The sequence below is a fragment of the Aulonocara sp. 'chitande type north' Nkhata Bay genome, linkage group LG7 (assembly GCF_057382095.1).
Source record: "Aulonocara sp. 'chitande type north' Nkhata Bay isolate Kocher_YH1m ecotype deep benthic linkage group LG7, A_spYH_male_GT1.1, whole genome shotgun sequence".
In the NCBI taxonomy this organism is placed as follows: domain Eukaryota; kingdom Metazoa; phylum Chordata; class Actinopteri; order Cichliformes; family Cichlidae; genus Aulonocara; species Aulonocara sp. 'chitande type north' Nkhata Bay.
The window spans coordinates 41297547-41320007 of NC_141350.1; the positions used below are offsets into that span (position 1 = coordinate 41297547).

General features: G+C 39.0%; 2 protein-coding genes across 3 annotated transcripts in view; one reads left to right on the top strand and one right to left on the bottom strand.

The window, feature by feature from the left end:
• Positions 1 to 4986, top strand: part of sardh (sarcosine dehydrogenase) — a 45644-nt gene extending 40658 nt beyond the window's left edge. For both annotated transcript variants that reach the window (XM_086300419.1, XM_086300418.1), the window contains exons 19-22: positions 254 to 416; positions 627 to 795; positions 1608 to 1743; positions 2742 to 4986. In XM_086300419.1, coding sequence (XP_086156545.1) covers positions 254 to 416; positions 627 to 795; positions 1608 to 1743; positions 2742 to 2870 — 597 coding nt within the window. In that variant the 3' untranslated portion in view covers positions 2871 to 4986. The remainder of the gene's footprint in view (positions 1 to 253; positions 417 to 626; positions 796 to 1607; positions 1744 to 2741) is intronic.
• Positions 4987 to 5087: 101 nt separating this feature from the next.
• dbh (dopamine beta-hydroxylase (dopamine beta-monooxygenase)) lies at positions 5088 to 22158 on the bottom strand. The gene is made up of 12 exons (XM_086302514.1): positions 21449 to 22158; positions 18321 to 18467; positions 15950 to 16207; positions 15398 to 15574; positions 12434 to 12536; positions 11425 to 11591; positions 11131 to 11274; positions 9296 to 9334; positions 8850 to 8909; positions 8500 to 8627; positions 8073 to 8232; positions 5088 to 5666 (listed from the first exon to the last, which is right to left on the bottom strand). The coding sequence occupies exons 1-12, from the start codon at positions 21815 to 21817 to the stop codon at positions 5574 to 5576; spliced, it is 1845 nt and encodes a 614-aa protein (XP_086158640.1). The 5' UTR covers positions 21818 to 22158; the 3' UTR covers positions 5088 to 5573.
• Positions 22159 to 22461: the final 303 nt, after the last annotated feature.

The window sequence follows — 22461 nt, forward strand, 5'->3', positions numbered from 1 at the left end:
GTATGATTGTATTTTCCCTCCTGTCCTTTCTTGTGCACCTTGTATCTTCGTACATCTGTCCTGATTTTTCTCTTCTGTTTTCTGGCTTTCTGTGAAGCTGCTTTTGGTATTAAAATGAATTCCATGTAAATTTGGGCCTCAAGGATGAAGTGTGTTTGTGCATGAATGAGCACAAAAAGAGTATGGCAGCTCGGTCCTCTTTGTGCATCTCTCCATCTTCTAAGCCTCTTCTCTGACCCCTCTCTCATCACAGGTGCGAGCTATGCGCCTGTCATTTGTCGGAGAGCTCGGCTGGGAGCTGCATATTCCCAAAGATTCCTGCCTTCCAGTCTACCGTGCTGTCATGGCTGCTGGTGCAAAGCACGGCATCATCAACTCAGGCTACAGAGCCATCGACTCGCTCAGCATAGAGAAAGGTAACTTGTATTTAAAGGTCATAAATCTATAACTATAATATCCAATCTAGCTCAGGTAGGATTTAACTAGTAAACAAAACAACTGAGTCTACATTTCTTTTAATAATCATCCAGCATGGAACTCAGCCAAAGTTTACTTTTAATAATATTGTACCAAATATGCAGGAAACATGGCTTTTACTCTAATCTTTTGTGTTTCTTGTTTTTAAGGGTACAGGCATTGGCACGCCGACCTGCGCCCTGATGACACACCACTGGAGGCGGGGCTAGCCTTCACCTGCAAGCTGAAGAGTTCAGTCCCTTTCCAGGGTCGTGATATGTTAGAGAAACAGAAGAAGGAGGGACTGAAGAGGCGCATCGTCTGCTTCACCACTGATGAGTCAGTAGAGCTTCTGTCGTGACATGATATTTTAGTCATCAGAAAGAAATTAAGAAAATTAATTAAGGGGGGGGGCATTTATAGATGTAATTTAAATATTTTCAGCAGCACAGCAACCATCCATGTTATTCCCAGGCAACAGGATCATTATATTTAAAGATGGTGCAGTGAATAAATGTAACATTGATTTGAAAAATCAAATAAAATCAAATATATGTTTTATTCCAGAGCGAAAGATGGGAACAGGTGAAGCAGTTTATAAATGTTATCTTTAGATATATTATGTTTAAGTAGTTCTGACTATTAATATTTAAGATTCATAACCTTATTTTATGAAGTAAATAATACACCAAAAAAATACAAATCTTTTCATTTTCTGAGACCTGAGACTGTATTTATACACCAAACAACCACATTATTAAAACCACTGACAGGTGAGATGAATAACATTGATTATCTCGTTACAGTGGCAGTTGTCAAGGAAATGAGGTATTTTAGGTTGCAAGTGAACAGTCGGTTATTAAAGTTGATGTGCTGGAAGCGGGAAACTCTGACCGACTGACAGCAGTCAGTTGTGATGGCGGGGTCTGAGTTTCTCAGAAAGGTCTTGTGGGCTGTTACTGGTATGCACTGGTTAATATTTATCAAAAGCGGTCCAAAACAAACAAATCCAGTGAAACGGCAACAGGGTTGTATTGTTGAAAACTTGACACTGCCTCCAGTCTTTCATTGTCAAATGTCAAAATCTTTGCAACATTGTTTTGAGATAAAGCTGTTATCATTATCTGCATCTCTTACTCTGTGGCTTTTAGGAAAGTCCCGATGTTTGGTCTGGAGGCTATTTACCGCAATGGTGTTCCTGTTGGTCACCTCCGACGTGCCGACTATGGCTTTTATATCGACAAAACTATTGGTTATGGATACATCCGCAATCCAGATGGAGGAGTGGTAAGTGCCTTAAAAGCACCAACACACTGCAGTGCCCACACTTATTCTGACCACATTCTCTCCCGTTTTCCAGTGTTTGTGTTAAAATATGAAAATGGCAGAGATCTGCGCTGTTGTGAAAAAAATGTGTCGAGTTTACTAAATCCTTGAAAGTAAAGTGCAGAAAACTAAAATGATCACACGAGCCGCTGTCATAACTGAATATCAGACAGCTTAGATTAGTAGCTAAGGTTGCGTGCAGCAGTTGACTTCTGTGATTTTAATATCTGCTTAGATATGTGTCATATGTCCCTGCATGTATTTCTGCATTTAAATTCTTCTCAAGGTTTTTCTTTGATTAGTAATAAACAAGTAGTATGCACGCGTATGGTTAGCGTGAGGCTCCAGGACATGGAGCATGTGTCTGTCAGCGAATGAATTCGAGACACGGTGACAGATTAGTGGGAGAGTCGGGGAGTCAGTCAGTGAAAATTAGCACTTGGTGTTACGAGCGAGCTGACACTGAGTCATGAGGGAATTGATAGCTTCCTGTGCTTTAAAACTCCTGCAGTCACATTGTCCGTTCTGGAATAATCTGCCTGCTCGGAGCAGTATTTTATACAACCAACAAGTAATGGTGTTCCTCCTCTATGACTTGTCAGATTTTTGTGATACTTGCACACAAGCATTTACAACCAAACTGTGCTCAGGGTCAGGGTTTTATTTGTCATCTTACGGACTATATACAGAACCATCCATCACAAATCGCACAGTCACAAATGGCATTTGTATGCAATTTGTGAATTGTGATGGATCGTGAGCCTGATGAGCTGCTCCGTCATTCTGGTTTACAAAGTACGTGGATTCTTGCTCATCTCTTTTTGCTCCCTTGTCATTTTCATCTTTAATGTGTCCTTGTTTGACACATTTGAAATTCTCCTCCCCATACTTGCTTATCGTTCTGTCTTTTTTGTGTTTTATGACTTATCATTTTCTCTCACCGTCTCTTTCTTCATCAGGTTAGCGCTAACTTCATAAAGAGTGGTGAGTTTACCCTGGAGAGGATGGGAGTAGTATACAAGGCCAAAGCACACCTCAAATCTCCTTTTGACCCTGAGAATAAGCGTGTCAAGGGCATCTATGATTGAGATCAGACCACACATGTAAAAACTGACGAAAAAAACACCAGCTACAGAACGGCACCAGAGGTGGAGGGATTTACAACCTTTTGTACGAGCAGCTGTTTTTGTCTTCTGTCAAATACAAGTTCATCTCAAATGTTGTTAATTTTGTTCTGATTTGATGGGACTCATGTGCATATGATCGATTTGTAAAAATGTTGCATGTTGAAAGCTGGTGAAAAATGTGCATCAGTAAAAATCAGATATGACTGGATTGTTAAGGGTGCTTCTGTTTCTTGTCTCCACGTTTTTATATCCACTCTGAGAGTAATAGCACACTGTTTGAATCGTCATGCAAGTACTAATACCATGAAAACGTTCAAGGGATACACTGATCGTATTATCTCTAAGAGTCGAGGGATTTGTGGTCCAGATTGCCTTCATCTTTCCAGGGTTTAACTTAAGAACTTTAATAACGGATGATGTATTTCAAACCGTTTTTCTTTTTTTTTTTTAATAATAACTAAAACATCTGTTGGTTGTTTATGTCAAAGGATCAACAGCCAGAAATAGTAAAGACAATTAACTCTTAATCTGCAACTAACCCTGTTAGTAGAGTTTTCAGTGCAACTCTTTGGATAGAACTTGGTTGTGTGTGTGTGTGTGTGTGTGTGTGTGTGTAACAGTACAAACAGCTGATACAACAGATATTTGGATGTTTTTATCCAAAGTAAATATCAATAAATATACTTCTCAGTTTTTGGGAAGGTCCTTTGAAAAAGCTAATCAGGCTGAAGAGAAAGCTATCCTTTATTAGAAGTACTTTGATATTAATGGCGGTGTTAATTTGACCTTTTACTTGGTTATACTAATACTCTGTAATGGGGAGTAAAATTATTCTCATAACAATACAGACATTTACAGAGAATACAATAACTGTTTGTGCTGATAATGATGACAAAATCCAGAGGCTTTTTTTTTTTGTCTGTTCTCTAAATCTGAAGCAGTCATCCTGGGAGAGAAAGGAAGGCAAAAAAAGAAACACCCAAAGGCACGACGTACCAGGGAAACAAGACACTAATGAAGTAGAATAACAGAAGACAGCAGTTTTCAGAAAACACTTTTGGGAAAAGATCTCCTTTGTCTTCTGATCCGTCCCCTCATGGTCATGGCATTATGTGTTAATGTACCGCCTTTTGTTCTTTAACAGATAGAAGTTTGCTAAATAAGGCGAGCAGTTAATTTATGCATAGGTAAACCTCTCATTTTATCTTTGCTATAATTCCTAAATATTTAAATTTGAAACTAATAGTAACGCAAGACATGACTTTATAGATGTCATGCTGGGAAAAATTAAGTTGTTGATGAATACCTTGGCTTATATAGATTTTTTTTTTTTTTAAAAGACTAAATGCTCTTAATGTACAGAGAATCTTATCTTTAATGTAGGTGCTGTTTTTTTAGTTATAATTATTCTTAGTGTTTACACAAGCATCTAAATCTGGTTTGACACTCATAAGACAATGTTTTGTTTACTCTAACTTACACGAATACACTTGGAGTCCAGCACACACACTGTGAACAGCTCAGAAAAAGGTGTCTAAATAATGGAAGGCATTTGTATGTGTGTTTCCTGCTTCTCCCGCCGATGTTTGTTGAAACCAGTTCAGCACGAAATGTTTACTAATGTGGAATGATTCATCGATTCTGCTCACAAGGCCATTAATCATTGCAATGGTTGTTCTCAGGAGCAGTCTAGGTTAATAAAGAGATTTATGTGGGAAATTTGAAACATGCTGATAAAACACTGCAGCTCTTTTATCACATTGTAGGTAGAGTTTCTGTTTCTTTTGTTTTTGTTTTTTAGCTTCTTCCTGTAATATGATTAAACACTGAAAACCTCTCGATGGAAAACTGGCTTGTTGTTAAAATTTATCTTGTTATTGGATGTTTGGATGTACATTTGGACTGTGCGTTTATTATTAATGCTTAGAGAGGAAAAACTTGACCAGTTTAAAGTGAATAAAAAATGAGAGGTGGAAAGATGTGGCGGCCAGTCAAATTATAAAGCAAATGTTAACCCTCATTCATTTCTTCTGTCCAAAGCGATTTGTGTATTAATAAATGTCTATTTAGCATTCAACACTTTGTGACATTCATTATTCATCCATCCATTTACTTTAACTAAGGAAAGGATAAAAATGTGTTTATTTTTAATTATTTTTATTTAATTTCTTGCCTTTGAATAACACTCAAGTCACTTATTATGCTGTGTTTAGTACAGATTGTAATTATTTACCAAATGACATCATGTTTCCAGCCCAAATGTTTTGAGTTGGTCAACAGGATCACAGGGAACAAACATGCAGATATGTTATGTCTCTGCACAAACGTAACATGTCTGTTGATAACAGCTACAAAAAAAACTGCCAGCATTATTTTAATTTAGTTTGATACCTGCCATTCCCATTTTGTAGAGTTTTTAATGGTTTCAATGGGGGGGAAAATGTGATTGTTACTAACAGAATCTATATGTACTAACGATAACACAGACTGCAGGAATTTATATAAGTATATAGTTACAGCAAGTAGATAACAAACACATAAAAACCAAGGCAAACTGAATAAAATTGTGGGAACTTGTTTGGGTTTCCACTCTTGAGGTCTCCCTTTTCCTCGGGCTGAAACATCCTGCGAACCCCCTGCTGCTCATATTGAAGGTGTAAGGCATCAGTTGGTGCGAAGCGTGCCTCGCTTACAGGTGTACTGAGGTTTTTCAAGGACGGAGGTCACCGCTGGTATGGGCTGTTTGTCCCAGTCACCCTGGAAACACACGTGATATGTTCTTAAAATCAAATGTATTATTTAGTTCTCGGTGCTTTAAAATAATAGCCAGACGGTTTAGACAGATTTTATTGAAGTATTAACATTGCCGCCACTGTCACACATTCCTCAAATTCACAAAATTATGAAACGCACATGAAGCTTTGGGACATAGCTTTAAGACTGAAAATGCTAAATACTGTTAAGCTAAACCAGGGGTAGGCAACTCCAGGCCTCGAGGGCCGGTGTCCTGGAGGTTTTAGATGTGTCCATGATCCATCACAGCTGATTTAAATGGAGAAATTACCTCTTCAACATGTCTTGCAGTTCTCCAGAGGCCTGGTAATGAACTAATCATTTGATTCAGGTGTGTTGACCCAGGGTGAGATCTAAAACCTGCAGGACGCCGGCCCTCGAGGCCTAGAGTTCTACACCTGTGATTTACAGGAAACACTGTGACTATGTACTACTACTTTTCAGAAAAAGAAGCTGGTGTGACTCTGATACATTTAAATACGTTCAGTGGCCTTTAACTACATCTTGCTATTATCGGGTCACAAGAGAAGGCCATGGTCAGCAGAAATACTCAGATAGGCTGTTGCATTTAAATGATGCCCAGTTGGTACAAAAGGGCCCAAAGTGTGCCAAGAAAACATCCCCTACACCATTAGACTACTACCAGCCTGAACCACTGATACAAGGCAGAATGGATCCATGTTTTCATGTTTGTATCAGCAGAAATTGAGACCTGTCAGGCCAAGCAACATGTTTCCAATCTTCTTTTGTCCACTTATGGTGAGCCTGAATGAACTGCAGCCTCAATTTTGTGCTTTACAGTAGCTCGCCTGTTTCAAGATTCAGTGTGCCGTGTGTTCAGAGATGCTCTTTTGCATGTCTTTTTTTGTAAGTGTTTAACAAGTGGTCATCTCAGCCATACAATTTTTTGTAAACCTTAGTGATGGTTGTGTTGGAAAATCCCAGTAGGTTGGCAGTTCCTGAAATACTCAGACCAGCAACAAGTATGCCAAGTTTAAAGAGTAATTTGTGTTCTGTATGCAATGCCTTGCACAGTGCTTAAAGCAGGTAGAGCCTGCTGTTGAGCTTTGGTTTTTCTTTGTTGAGCTTCACATGTTTGATTCATGTTTTGTTAAAAACAAAACTTGGATATTTTGCATGAGCTCATCCCTAAATTGGCTCCACTGCTCATTATCTCTTGCAAAGTTTTCAAGTGCCAAACAACATCTGCTGTATGTACTCTGCCATACAGAGTGCTGGCAGCTCAAATACTAAAACCGTGAGCCTGACTATAAGTGCAATTGTTGAATTACTGGGTTAATTTCACTCATTACGGATTCCCCGAAAAAAAAAAAAAAAAAAAAAAAAAAAAAAAAAAAAAATATATATATATATATATATATATATATATATATATATATATATATATATATATATATATTTGCAGTTTTGGCACCATTACTGAAATATGCCAGATAAAAAGGTGTCAAACTAGTTAAAGAAGAGATGTACAGATATACCTTATTTCTAGAGAGACAGAATTGATAATACTTCCGTATTTTAAATCATAAGATTAGATAGAAAAATGCTGCTGGTGCCATTTTTCCAAAGTTGCTAACCACAGTATATTCGCTGACGGGGCTACTGACTACTGCTATGAGAATACACAATATAATTTGAGAACATCAGATGTAGAGCGTCTGTGTTATCGACACATTTTTTTCTGGATCACAGGCAAGTGACTTTCATTACTAGAGCACAAGCTTTTCATTTTGATGTGAAAGTTTTGCGGATGCTACTGACAAAATGTGGGGATTTTTCAGGTAAAAAAAATCAATCAACAGCTTTGGCCTTAATGGATTAACTAAACAAATCCTCACAGCAGACAGATTTTCTGTACATTTAGCTGATTCAGAACTGTAGCTGTGTACCTTGTGGGTTTCTTTCATAAGCAGTCCTGATTTTAATCTGGATTTTTATGTGACGTATTTGGCCTGAATTTTAAATTGTGTGCTGTTTCCAAACCTAGATCACCTAAAATCCGTTTATCCTTTACTTGTCTTAGTCATGCTCTGTTCGTGTATCCACCGAAACGCTGCAGTATGGTATATGTAACTGCTTTTCACTAACTGCACAAGTTAAGTTAAACTTAAAGACTAAAGCAAAATTTCTGACAGAAAACCTTGATCGAGGCTTCTTCGCAGTTTGTAATTGATTTATTCTCTCTGATCCAAACAGCTTGTGTGCATCTGAGTTGATTTTACAAGTTAACAAGCTGTCTGTTCAGCTGCTCTGACTCACTGTCCCACTGATGTCTTCTTTTGAACTGGCCTAATTGGTGGCTTGGCAGTCTATTGTAGCGGGTGTATGTGTGTGTGACTGGGGACTTACAGGAAAGAGGCGTGCAGTCGACTGATTGCAGTGCATCGAGATGGGGGCTGTGTTATAAAGCGAGTCCAGCACTTCTCCGGTGAATTCATCCCACTCTAGTTGAGAAAACTGCTCCGTCACACTAACCTCACCACACACACACTGGTCATTTCCGTGGAACCTGCAGGGAAGGAGGGTAGGATGGAGAGGGGGAAGAGAGATTTGAAGGAAAGTCAATAAAAGAAGGAGGCAGAGTGAGATTGAGAAAGGATTAGGAATCTGAGTTATCAGGACACAGTTTTACTTTTGGACAATGTAATCACCACGCGTCCCCAGGAGGAGATGAGCTGAGAACAAAAATGGCTTAGTCACATGTGAGAGGAAGAGGGAAAGGAGAAAGAGTAGCTAATCGTTTTAGGGAGCGGGAAATGTTGTGTGCCTGCACTACCTGTTAATGAAGTTAAAATATTTCTGCAGGTATTCTTGGTCAACGTGGCTCTTGCAGAGCTCCAGCTGGGTACGGGGGTAGTAGTGAATGTAGTTGACACACATTTCCTCCATGATGCCAAAACCACCCTGAGGAGACAAAGATATTTCAGACAGTGAAAATATAGTACACAGAGCAGATACAGGGTTGCCAAGACAGCGAGAACAAAAGAAATATGTTGAGTTTTGAAGGAGAAAGATGGAAGGAGATTAAAGAAGCTGCTCGTGGTTATCCTTCTGTTATTCACAATGATCAGGGTGAAATCCAGCAACAAGAAAAGAGTTTTTATATATTCAGAGTGCGCTGCTCACCACTGTAGGCTTGCTCCTATCTTCTGTGTTATAAGTACACTTTGTTATAAGTACGTCACCCTGTGGGATTAAGCACAGATATGAAGACATTCCACCACATTTTATATTTAGCAAACAACACTGATGATACTTTAAGATTACTGCCAGAAAATCCATGCAGTGTCCAGTCAGAGGTCTGCTGCTGCTATTCCCAAGAGATGGGCCAAGCTGCCTCTTCCTGTTGGACTTCTGTTTAAACGCTTTCTACAGTAGTAAGCTACTCTAATTAAAAACTTCATAGGCGAAGGGGAAATCATATCTACAGGGCTCTAGCATTAAAAAAAACAATTTTGGAAGACAGTAATCGGAATCTGTTCGTAGAACAAGCACTGTCGTGAAGTAAACAAAAACATGTTATTGCCTTTTGTAATTTCTGTTGAAAATACAGCCATTTGTTGGATACTTACAGGCAAAATGTTCACCATTTTCCTAAGAACTCGGATTGTCTGTATGAAAACAAAGACAAAAAGAAAGACAAAAATAGAGTTTTTCAAAATTAATAATAAGTCCTGCAAGAAGCTTCTGGGTTTAAGAAGCTTCTGGGCTGTAAGTGATGATGTGATGGTGAATGGGTGTTTGTCTCTATGTGTTAGCCCAACAATAGATTGGTGCTATAACCTAAAAAGCAGTCTGCTGTTCAACCTATGACAGGCGTAGGATAGTCCCCTGGATGGATGGATGCATGCATGGATGTATGTATTGATAAAAGAGTTCACATTTACCACTGCAAAATGCAATACTCTGCATAGCATCTTAATTTTAGATATAACTGGATACTCTGTGTACAGCACAAATGCAGTAAGAAAAACCAGTGGCTGCTTTCCTTGGAGGCACCTTTCACAGTTATTAGCTTTCTCTGTTAAAAGGTCTATTAGCTTGGCTGAGACTGGTTTGATGCGGTTCTTATTGCTCAATAAGGCTGCAGGTGAAACTTAATCGGACATCAGCAGCAGCTGGACGTTTTATTTGAGAGTCTGTGTCCAGCTGTGTGTGTGTATTTGCCTCAGGATAGTGTGCATAAATAAAACACAGCAGATGTCGACAACTGATTAGATGTTTAGTTGATAGGTCTTTGCATATAAGGCATTATATAAGGCATCCATCTATTACCTGAACTGCACCTTCACTCATTCATCAATGCTTTTCTCTAATATAAAGCCGGAAATGGAGACAAATTGTGTCTCTTTGCTGCTGCAAAGTTCCTGTAAAGGGAACTATTCAAAACCAGGATGCTGCTGAAGCTGAAGACTACATCACTATCTAGTGACGTCAATACTGATGTCAGTGCTTATACAAGGTTGCTGATGGTCTTTAGATGTATAAAAATGTTAAGTGTTCTAAGTGTGAGCTTCTCTTTTGCTCCTGTTTTTTGGACAGAAGTGACTTCTGACCTTCATCACTAGATACGCTTTTTTGTTTTTTAAGAATAAGAATCTTTTTCAGTTACATATTGACTCTATTTTGAAATAGTTTTTCTAAAGCACATGTCAAAACTTGTTGAGCCTTTGCTCCCCAAAAATGAAAAGCTACCCGATGCCTACAGCCAATTTAGAATCGCCAGTTAACCCAACCTTCATATTTTGGACTGTGGGTGGAGCAGGCACAGGGATGATGTGCAGTACTTTCATACTGAAAGATTTCAGCTGATCAGTAAGTTGGAACTTGCTGAGAGACAGGAGTGCTAATTTGTACACCACTGTGCCATCCAATGTGTCCCAAGTGCTTTTTAATATTAAACCCAACATGTTATTAACCAGCCAGTGAAAATATACTGTAAAAGTATGTGATTTATTCCTATTTTAACAGAACATTATTAAATTACTCAGCATTAACCACAGGAAATTAGTAAGTAAATGATGAAGAAGTACTGTGATTGACTCACAAACACGTTGTGTACATCATTAACAACATGCATGATTGCATATTTATTTGCATTTTTAGCTGTTTTTTGCCTCTCTAGCTTGTCTGTGTATCTTATGGCCTGTGTATAGTGTACACGGGTCACTTTACCACAGTCCAATCAGACTTTACGGCAGTAAAACAGCTTCTTTTTTTTAAATGTTGGAGAAAGTAGTAAAAGGGTAGAAAAAGACTTAATTTACCAAATATTTGTTGTGAATAAGCTTTGAAACACACATCTCTTTGAGATCTAAAATAAAGGCCACCTTAACCCAGTCTAATTTTAGACACAGTGTGCAAAGGTGGAGTTCCTCTGCGTAAACAGAGCCCTGCTATCTCCCACCTGGTAGTGCGTACTGAAATGCTGGTCTTCCTGTACCACCTCCAGCTCTTTGCCTCCCCTCACCAAAATCGTCCTCACCCCACGCCCCGCCAAGTGGGTGTGCAGCTGGGAAGCAAATACATAGATTCCACCTGAAGGCAAAGCCTGGGTAGACAGAGAAAGAGTCAAGCTCCAAGTAAAACTTTTTTTTTACCATAGAGACAAAGAGAAAAAACTTGGGAAAAGAAAGACATGTCAGCCAAAATATCCCCCCCAGCATTTTAACTATAAATAATGAAGTAAATCTGTACGTACTGTTTGGGTACACTTGGAGGTGCAGTATCCACTGAGGTAAAAGGTGTGTTGTTTAGGTGGGATAGCCATTACAGGAGTGTAAACGAGGCCCAGCTCCATGATCCCTGCATCGTAGCGCCTCAGGCTCGGGGTGTAATACAGTCGTATCCCTGATGAGTCACGCCGGCCTGCGTGAAGAATATTAAAATATTAGAACACATTTAGCATATCTTAAGTTAACTACTTACTTTTAGATCATTTTAAAACATTTGATAGCCAGAATAGTCTTGTATTATACCAGACTAAGAATACACATAAGGAATTTATTTCAGGTGCTGTTTGTGTGCTACAGCAACAGATCTTGGAAGGAGATTAACAGAAACATAAAAAGAGGATTATAAGGTAAGGTCTAATATGTAATTATATACTGTAATATGTAGTATGTATGTTTGGCCCAGGTAAATATGACTCCTCCTATTTTCTGTCAACTGTTTAGACAACACAGTATAACAACCTCTAAAACGCTTGCTATGTGCAATTTGTTAGCATAAGATATTAAAAGGTGATCTTGGTGATATTTCTGAAATTAATTTAATAATTCAAGAGGAACCCTCTTGGTCCAGGGGTCCAGCTGGGGACCTTTGTTGAATGTCATCCTCCACCCCTCGCTTCCTTGTTTCCTGTTATTGAAGACCTGTGGTTTCTAAATTATTTTAAATCGCAGAAATACTGTATTATAAGAGCCAGGGCTGAAAAAGTAAGAAATACTTGGAAGATATCTGTGTATTTCAAGGTTTGATTGGGATAAGGAAGACAAAGTGAGTCTGCACTGACAGAGTTCAAGACAACCCTGTGGATCTTGGAGAGAGATACTGCACAGAGAGTCCTGCTGCTGCTGTGTGTGTGTGTGTGTGTGTGTGTGTGTGTGTGTGTGTGTGTGTGTGTGTGTGTGTGTGTGTCAAAGAAAGTGAAAAACATTCTTAGAGGCATGCGCCTGAAGTTTGTATGTTCACATATATACTGTATGTACCGGATATAAGGAGAGGGTTGTGGTAATGGACCTCCAGACGGAGGAATCTTGAGGAACCTGGTCCACCCATAGCCAAGCCTGCATCAGGGGGATAGTAGAAAGCCTGCAAATACACATAAATGCACACAAATACACACATATGTATGATTAGTTTTTTTTTTTAAGATCATGTCACAGGTTTTTTTCACATATCATACAACACGGCAAAAACGTTTTCGGGTTTCCTTTAATAATTTTTTTATATGCTTGCAATATATTGTTCCATTTATCCATAAGCATCATTCTTCTGTTCTCTGAACATGTGATCGCTTCGTCAAAGCAAGCTCTCCTTGTCCTGTTCAATAGAATTCTTGCTGAAGCCCGCAAAGAAACAGGGATACCTATGCACAACCAAGTACATAGTTTAAATCTGTAAATTAATTTACTTAGCACAGGTTATTACTGACAACTGAGAATTTTTTTTGTCATGTCATGTATAATTATGACTTAAATCATGTGTATCTATATTTTTCTTATAGAAAAAGAAATATTTTTTTACAAAAAAGAAAAAAAAATACTACAAACAAAAAAGGCTGTATTCTTCGGGATCATATCAGAGCCACTGCCTTCATCGATTACATAGAGAAATCCACGTTAAGCTTTAATCTTGCTCTCATGTCATAACATTAAATCCTCTGAAACATGTCCCTTGCACACAAACGCACCTTTTTCTTCGGTGCTATTCTCCCTTTTTGCATTCTGATAGCATCATTCATTATTGATTTTCTTCACTTCAGAACTTCCTTCACTCTATTTTTCTCTTTTTCTCTTGTTTTGCATGGCCACGTTTCCCTTCTGATGCGGTGCCGAGGAGAATGAAACAACACTATTAAGAGGTGATGAAAGAGGCCTGAATATTTCCCACCTAATCTTGTCTCCACAGCTCACAGCTCACAGAAGGCATCCTGCTTGTTTTTGTTTAGCTGGCAGATAATCCAATCGGAGAGGGGCCAGGCTGCCTGTGATACAGTGGGGAGTAGTGCAGACAAATATGTTGACAGCCTCACCATTCCTTGTCTGCTTTGCTTCTTGTGGCCAGCAGTAGGCTACCAAAGTATGGTAGATTAATAGCTGATAGATGACCGACTGACTATGTAGCTGACTACTTCATAACAAGCGTCACCTCCCCTGTTTATGAGAGGTCCTTTCAAAAATGTAAATCTCCCAAAGAAAACGACACAAATCGTGGAACCTGGTTAAAAATAAAACAAACTGGCGATATGATGATGTTTTATCACTGCTATGCAATCTTTTAGTGACTTTCAGAGGTAATAAGGACATGACTCCAAAACTCTGCAACCAGATGCCACAAAGAAAACTTCTAAATGTTATAATTATTATTAGATTTCACTACATAATAATTAAAGATGAATGAAAAGCTTAATGGCATTAAAGATGCTGATTTACGCTCATTTGTAACTCTGTATTTTTATACTTGGTGTTTGTGGGATTCATAGTTTAGTCCTTATTTATCATATACTGGACCTTACATCATCCCCTCTAGTTCGTCTGCTGTCTGAAACCAGACAGTTTAGCTCTCCTTGGGCTGGGGGCCCCATCTCTTAAAGTTCTCAGCCACCTTTGGTGGTGCCTCCCATTGATGTTCCTGTACACAATGCCAGCCACTTACTCGTGCCTCCGTGTAAGCATCTTACATCCTGCTACTATGTGGTGAATAGACTCTGGGACATCTATGCGCAGTGTGTGGCAGACTCCTGTCTCTATGGATGTGGTCCTTAGGGCCTGTTCTTGTGCTGGTATAATCAGAGCTCTGTAATGTCCTTTAGGCCGACATTTTGTAGCCACTAGCAGGATTTTTTTAATGTCAGTCACTTCAGTCAGTGGTACATCTTATGCAGGGACTCAGTCCTCCACTATAGTTCGTCTTCCTGTTCCTCATCACTGTGTGTCTTCAGCTGCCTACGGCACTTGGTGTACAGTGTGACCTTGGCAATGGGGGACAGCAGAGCTCTGAGCAGAACTCCTTTTTAACTTTGGTTTGTTCGCTACCAAACCTCAAACTTTTTAGGTGCTAAATGTTCCACACTGACTTCTTTGCTCTGAAAACAGCTGTCTTCTACAGCTGGCAATGAATTTGTTGAAGGTAAAAACTGTGGACAGGGAAGTGAAAGCAATGAGAAAAAAAAAAGGCAAGCAAGTTTTCGTAGAGGGGAGGCAAGCCTCAGAATAAGGTAGCAGTTTTGTGATTGAAAAGAAAAACAAATCACTAACAACAAGAATCTAAGTACTGTTTGGGTTGCATCTGTATTTTTCTGCTTCTTAAAAAGCCATCCCAACCCATGTTCTCTAGTAGCAAACACTTGGAGAATTCAGCCTCACAATGATAGGAAGAGCCAGCGTTAAAGGGTAGAAAAGTGGCACTGCTATAAACGGCTCGCTGCAGCAAGCCAAGTTATTCCTGTTTCAACTTTTCTGACACCTTCTCCTTACCTCCTCACTGCAGTTTTAATTTGTGTCTCCTATGACGATATTTGTGCTTCCATGTAAGCATGAATATTTCTGTGTGAGTGTGCATCCCACATGCAGACTGTCTCCAAGCTCTTAATAGATATGTGCTGCGTGTGGGCTCATCTATACAAGATTTTATGCTGGCAATTCTAGGCTTGGATATCACTTGCGTAGGAGTTTTTGTTTATCTCCTATTATAGGTACAAGCTTTGGACCAAAAACTTTCCCAACTCTGTGTTTCAATTAAGCACTTGCTATATGTATTGAAAAAAAAAAGTTTTTAAAAATAATGTTTATGTGGGTGTCAGTCTTTTTTAAATTATTTTCCCTTTGTGGCTTATCTGTTTTGCAAATTGAAGACATTTGGGTTAGGAATTTAAGCTTATTTGTATTTCATACTGAGGCAAGGTAATGTCATTCAGACAGGAGTAGGAAGGTCAGTATTTCCCATCATACCTCAGCCCCCATAGCCCATGCAGCTAGCACGTGTCGGCAAAAGTTGAGCTTTTTCGGCTTCATTTTGTCATCACAGGAGCCGCTGTACCCTGGAACTGCAGGGACATCCGGAGAACACTCAAACACTTCTATGTGATGCACGATGGCCTCGTTCCCTGGAGTTATCGCCGACTCGTACTGAAAGAAAAAAAGAAACCGTATATGTATTTTTATTGCTGCAAGACATGTCAATACTGCTGTGGCAGGAAGTCACAGGCTGAAATGTATCTGTTTTTTTCTGCTGTCATGTAACATTAAAGGCATTACGTTCCCATATGTGCCGAGGATTTATTAGTAATCTATGTCACTAAAAATGCCTGTGAAAAGGGTTATTTTTTGTGTTGACACTTCTGCTTTGTGGCCATGCTGGGTATTTTGTTTGATCTAGCTTGTAGACATGGAGAATAACAGCTGCCTGTGCACAATCATCTGAAACACCCCCTCAGCTGTGTGTAAAAAGACTATTCGCTGAATATTTCTGTTTTTACAAGCTTTTTTTCCTTTCTTTTTTACCATAACAATGTGGTTCTTGGCCAAATTTTCCGGCAGGTTGTGGATGTAGCACCAGTAGGTGGTCTCTTGATTTGGTATGATGACATTTGGTGCCACTACATCTAACATTTGTACGTCTGGAGGCAGGGTAGGTGGCGGCGTGTCGGGACGCAACATCAGGACTCTCTGTACGCCGGTGCGGATCTCGGACAGGTTCAGCTTATCCAGTGAGGCAAGTGGTTTATCCAAGAAGCCGTAGATGATGTGCACAGTCCCCTCCTGACAAATTAGAGCAATCACAAAAGAAAGAGTGTTTAATGGCCACAATAGGAGAATATGAACCTCCATGATGTGCATTTCTACTTAAGCGTCCCTTCATTTTTATTAGGCTTTAATGCCTTCTGAGGCAAGCACAGCAAACTTTTCATTATGTTGTCATAGTGATGAGCCTTGCTTTGGTGCATCTGACTTAAAAATCTAATGTGGTGCCATGGAAACTATAATCATTATAATGTTCAGAGTGTTTTATATTCACACCTTAAATTAATCAGGTTCACAGCAATGAAAATACTGCAAAAGTGCAGGCACGTGCAGACGCATGCACATAGGCCCTTTCTCATTAGCATGCACAGTGCAAAGACAATGTGTTACATTGATGCGCTAACTCAAATACTTTCTGTCTGACACTCATGACTTTTCCTCCTTCTTCATCACCTTCTTGTTGTTTTGGCTTGAGGCCAAAACCAGCAAGTAAAATCATGCTGTAGTTCAGTCAGACGTGATCTGTGTAGCACCTTGTCATACAGATTATTGCCATACAAAGTGATTTAGAGGTGAAAAATCAAAAAGACAGCAAAAAGATAAACACTACAGTACTGGGGTTACAGTAAATAATTTTTCAACTTAGTCATTAAAGGCAATTAAACAAACAAAAAGAAAATGTGTGCTCTCAGAATAAAACAACGCCCTTAATTTGAAGAATATTTAAAGCACTTCCTGGATTTCAATTTGTTGCATCTTCAAAAAATAAAAATACAATAACTGAGCCTTACACCGGAGTATCGTTGCACTGGTTTACTGAACCTTACTTTCAGGGCATGTACAGAACATGAGCATCCATTTTCTACTGCCTCCTACAGGACACACTCTTCTTCCACTTCCTTACACATTAATGTAACACAGAACTAATACTGCCTCTCCTGGCATTACCATTGTAACAACACATTCATTCTGTTTCTTTCAGAAGAATAACAGGAACTTAGGATGTAGGTATCTATGAATAATAACTATTATGTATACTCATATATTTATATAACCACTTATTTCTTGCGATACCACACAATTGTTTTTGTTTAGAGTGCTCCTTAGAAGGGACACATATAAATTAAAAAATATATAGAAGAGTTTAGAGGCGCTGTCTTTTAAACAATATTTAAAATGCATTTATTCTTACAGCGTAGCCGTCTTCAAGTAAGTTTCGACAGGGAGTTAAACAGATTTCATTGAATCAATTATTCTTTTCTGGCATTGTTCCACAGACAGGAATTTTCTCCTCCAATCCTCCAATGTGGTCAAGATGGTATCTAGCCATCACAGGAGGTAATTAGCATACCTCTAGCCTACATATGACAAACAAGGTTTTACAGTAAATAAAGTGATGAGCGGCAAATTAGCATCAGCATGCATCTTTGTCTGAATTTAAATGACACATTACACGTCTGCTGAATTGCCAACATCTCCTTTCAATGTGAAGAGGCGCCAGTCAAAAGAGACTAAACCAACGGGAAGGTTTTTAGATTTACAAATTACAGACTATTAAATATCCTGGCTTACATGAGGACTTCACTGCCTTTTTAAAACCTTGTTTGTCATTTAAAATGCTTTTATAGTATGTGCAATCAGTTTTGTGTTGCTTAAGAATTTGAGGGCTTGCTGAAAACCACTGGGAGGTTTTTTCAGTTTGAACAACACCCATAACTATGCGGTTCTTCAGTAATAGGTAACTTACCTGCTAATTTCCTAACTGAGTTTATCTGATGACTTCTGGCGTGCACTCCTTTTCCTCCGTTCACCTTTACTTGGGGGAGCAGTTCAGATTTAGCAGTTTGTAAGATAAATTGTTGCTTTGGGGAGTTTTATGCATTTATTTATTCACTGCATTCTAGTGGGATAGCCGTGACGATAGCCAGCCTCTCTTTCTGAAAGCTGTAATTAACAGTGTGAGCAATATTTTAATAATCTTTGGTTTTAAAAAGGAAAGCAAAAGGAAAAAGAACTGCACCATCAAATTCATAAATAAACCACCTAAAGAAAGAGTCTCTTACTAGGTTTCTCCTGAGTACCAGAGCTTTAAAGAGCAGTGACATACACTAAGAATATAAACTCTTCACACCTCTATGACGTAGTCTCTGGGATCGCAGGTACTGAATGGTCTTTTGAAGAGCAGGTAATATCCTTCAGCTTTCTGTTTGGCTTCAATCAGGTCGTAGTCTTGTTGGCTGTCTAGTGATACATGACCCTTGCTGTCACTCCAAGCATCCTGCAGGAGAAGACAGAATAAGTCTGGTTAGGTTTTGAATAACACGCAACAAATAGCAAAGCAAAACATTTGAGAACACAGCGATAAGTTAGAGTCAACACTGAGCAACCTATTCTTAACTGAGGGTTAGTCTAGGTTACATTCTTTCAGGGAATTTCATTATTCTGCCATTAATGAACAAATTTCGGGAGAGTTACGAGTGTGTGCAAAGCATGTAGCTGCTTGTTTCTTAAGTGGTGAAAAAGTTTTGGAGTTGTTTGGCAAGTAATTATAATCCAGTTAGAGAAATCATTGAAAGTGTGCCAGTTTGTGTTTTAGAGCCATCCAAGCCTGGTGTACACGATATTCTACTTCTCTGCCAGGGGGCTTTGCAGCAGCTCAGCTCGCTCTATCCACTTCTGTTATGTTTCTCACATTCATACCTGGCCAGAATAGCACCTAAGATCTCTTTCTTTATTTCCGTCTCCCTCTCTGTCGCTCTTATATAACTGTTCTGCACACACTTCATAGACTTTAAAGCCAGCAATTCTGAAAACATACAGTATGTACAAATCAGGGGGAAAATGTTCACATTAAACAATATGTGCTATGTATGCATGTATGGAATTCACAAGCTGTGAGCTCTACAGATGGCTGAGACACAGAGTTATACAACTATTTTAAAAAGTGTTGAAGCCACAGTTTATGTGTTATCTAATCTTTTTATTTATTTGTTGTTGTTGTTGTTTTTAAAGGAATCTCCGCTGCGTGTGAATGAGTGGAGGAATCTTTTGTCCCTGCCCTCTGAAAAAGCACAGATCAGTGTATAAGTTATGATAGAGGTCTTTCAGTCCTGGGTCACACAATAAACATGTTGGTAAATGCAGTGGGTAAAATTAATGTTGATTGTGAGGGGTTTTTTCCTAGTGTCATATAAAGAAATTAAGACTTGAGACTTTTGCTAGCTTTTTTTTAGCTGCTGAATGCTCCAGTGTGTGCACAAGGTAGGCAACACTTTCTAACATCCTCTTTTCCCCCTGAGCAGGTAGGTGGGATTTTAGAGCTTCCATCCAAGCGCAGGTGAGAATGATCCTACACAAGGAATGAGAGTAAACAAAAAAAAGATAACATTTCAGAACAGACAACCAAAGAATGACAGGCTTGATACAGATGAAGAGCTATTGAGACTAAACTGATAATTCTCTGTAGTTTTATCATTTCCAAGGACTCTTTACACATCGTCATCTGGTACAGACCATTATCAATTTTTTTTTATTGTTTATATTTGCTTTAATACTCTTGAAAAAAATTCCAAACTACCGGTACTTGCATTTGTTTTATGTTATTTAATGTTACTATATCTAATATAGCAGCTGTAAATGGCTTTGCATTAACAACTGTTCATAACTGTCATACTGCTGGACCCACAAGTTTTGAGTTCTGTGGACTTTGAAATCTTATTTATTATGTTTTTTAGCTTTTTAAATGTCTTATTGTTTTCTTTCTTTTAGCTTTAAGTTCTATTGTGTGTTTATTTCATCTTCCATACACACTGCTGTGAAGATCATAGCAGAGATTTTTTTTTTTCATCAATCTATTGAAAGTCCGGAGTTTCTGAGTTCCTGATTGTACAGAAATGGTTCAAGCTTGAGTAGCCAGTCACTGAAAAGTGTGTGAATATATGTGTGTGTGTGTGTGTGTGTGTGTGTGTGTGTGTGTGTGTGTGTGTGTGTGTGTGCGTGCGTGTACGCGTGTGTGTGTGAGTATGTGCCTGAGAGGGAGCAAGAAAGAGAGGGAGGGAGGGAGGGAGACAGTGGAACAGCAGTGACCTTTCTTCTGTGGGTAATTTTGGCCTCCTGAGGGAAGAACGATGGAACTGGAGAAGAAAGAAAGTCCGACAGGAGGCAATCGATTGAACAAGAAAAGACTTACAATGATGCGAGTGTTACATGTAGATTGTAGATGCTTTTAAAAGGTGGGAATGCTAGACACCGACATTTATGGAAATATTTCAGAATTAAATGAAGGCATATCTTTGAAATTAAGTATAAATTATACAAATTGTTTAAATTTTACACTACTCCTTATTAATTCATAAACATTCTTATTACATGTATCCCCATTTTAAACTGGACAATTCCATGTCAAGATCCAAAAGCATGCAGCTTGTTGATATATATGTAAAATAAATGTATTGTACTTAATTTTTTTCCCCATCTTATTGAAGGAAACAAGAAAATTGTCTGTAATAGATATGGATTATTGGAACGTATTAGCACCACATGTGTTGCCTGTAGCTGAAAAATAAGTGATATTCCATATTTTGATAACTACACCACTTAGACTCTGTTCTTATGTTACTATTATAAAATATTAAAGAAAAATATCTAAAGGAGAAGGAATGAGAATCTAAACACATTCTGGTGCTTTCGTTAATATTTCCACATAAACTCTTTAGGAATACTAAAAGAGGGGGGAAAGTGTAAATCCAAACATTTTTATAGCTATGTATATTATTTTTAAGGACAGCGTATTAGAGAAAAAGTTGGATTTTGTTTAAAGGCTCAAGTCTGGCAAAAAGAAAATGAGGTAATATACATACACATCTTAATCAGCACAGGATTCAACTTTGATATGCTAATATCTGCTAATAATTCCCAGATGAATTTCAGCTATTAGTGCTGTTTGAGTGATTTCCAATTAGTGCAGACCGCCTGCATCCTTTGTGACTATGTGATCATGAAGCACACCATCCGCCGGCTCCTTCTGGAAAAACACCAATCTCACACTCCAAGGACCACAGGCAGATGATTTCTGAGAAAGAGGAAAATCTCACCTCTTTAAGGACTTCTGTGTAATCCCTGAGCATTTATGAATATGGCAAGCTAACTTGCAATAAAAATTGGCAAAGGGGGCACGATAGACTCTTTTACCTACTAAAATTAAAGTCCTTTTTACAGAGTCTTATGAAGATAAAATACACACATCTAGGGTTTACTTACTCCAAAGTAGCTCTGGGTTCCAGAGTCCCACAGTACCAACAGGTCAGCATTGGTCAGCTCTCCCCGATCGGACATCCCCAGGACCACCCCGTGTCTGAGCTCTGCAACCCTCAGCTCCATATAAATCTCCTGGTTGGTGTAGCTGACGTTCCAAGCCAGCTGGAGCTCCCCACGTGGATCAAGGGGCACCCGGAAAGGCATGGGGAGAGGTGGGAGAGGGCGAGAGGGGTTCGGTTTAAGGCTGGACACTTCAACAGCATTGTTGGGCGCCTGGTAAGAAGCCACCAAGATGACCATTAGAGCAGCCAGGGCAGTAAAATACATGATGGTTATGTCCTGAAGGCGAAGGTTTTTGCTGAAGATCCGCATCCCCAACGACAGATCGTAATGAGCTTCAGTAAAACAGCGAACAGAGTCTCTCAGGTTTTCTTTCCACCTCTATTTATTTTCTTTCTCTTTAACCAAAGTTGAACTGGAGTTCAATCCAAAATGTTTTGTGGAAACTTTTTCTCCAGAGCTGTAAAATTCTCCAAACTCAAGCACTCACTGTGTTTCTCTTCTTTGCATTCTGGCCACGGCAGAATCCCTTTCAGTGGTCATTCGAGGATTGTTGTTTTTTCTTCACATGTTTTCTATCCTCTCAGGCTCTCGTTTTCTGAAAAGTTTGACTTTCTTTTAAAAACCACCAGTTTCCCAGTGTTTAGGTTTCTCTGTCTCCAAACCTTTTTGGGTATTGTCTCTGAGCAACTGCCCGGTCTCTGTCTGTCTCATCCACCTCTCTGGTTTTTAAGAGACTCCTCCCTAGTGATTTGTCTGTTTTTATCCAGCCTAATGGTATTACATTTGTTGAGGAAAATTGGATTGTATTCTTTAGGCCCTGGGGTCAACCATGATTCTGCACATCTGCCAGACCCTAATTGATCCAAATTCAACCATGGACATTATCAGCGACAATCAGCTTCAGCTAACCAAACTTTATTGCTGACTCCATCTTTGTCGCTTTGTCTTTTTGC

Excerpts from the sequence above, each read along its gene's own strand:
- dbh (XM_086302514.1), bottom strand. The coding sequence starts at position 21,817 with ATGCGGATCTTCAGCAAAAACCTTCGCCTTCAGGACATAACCATCATG. Across the intron at positions 11,275-11,424 it reads CCTCCAAGTGTACCCAAACA|GCTTTGCCTTCAGGTGGAAT; the intron begins GTACGTACAGAT and ends CTGTCTACCCAG. Across the intron at positions 8,910-9,295 it reads AAATGGTGAACATTTTGCCT|GGTGACGTACTTATAACAAA; the intron begins GTAAGTATCCAA and ends TTAATCCCACAG.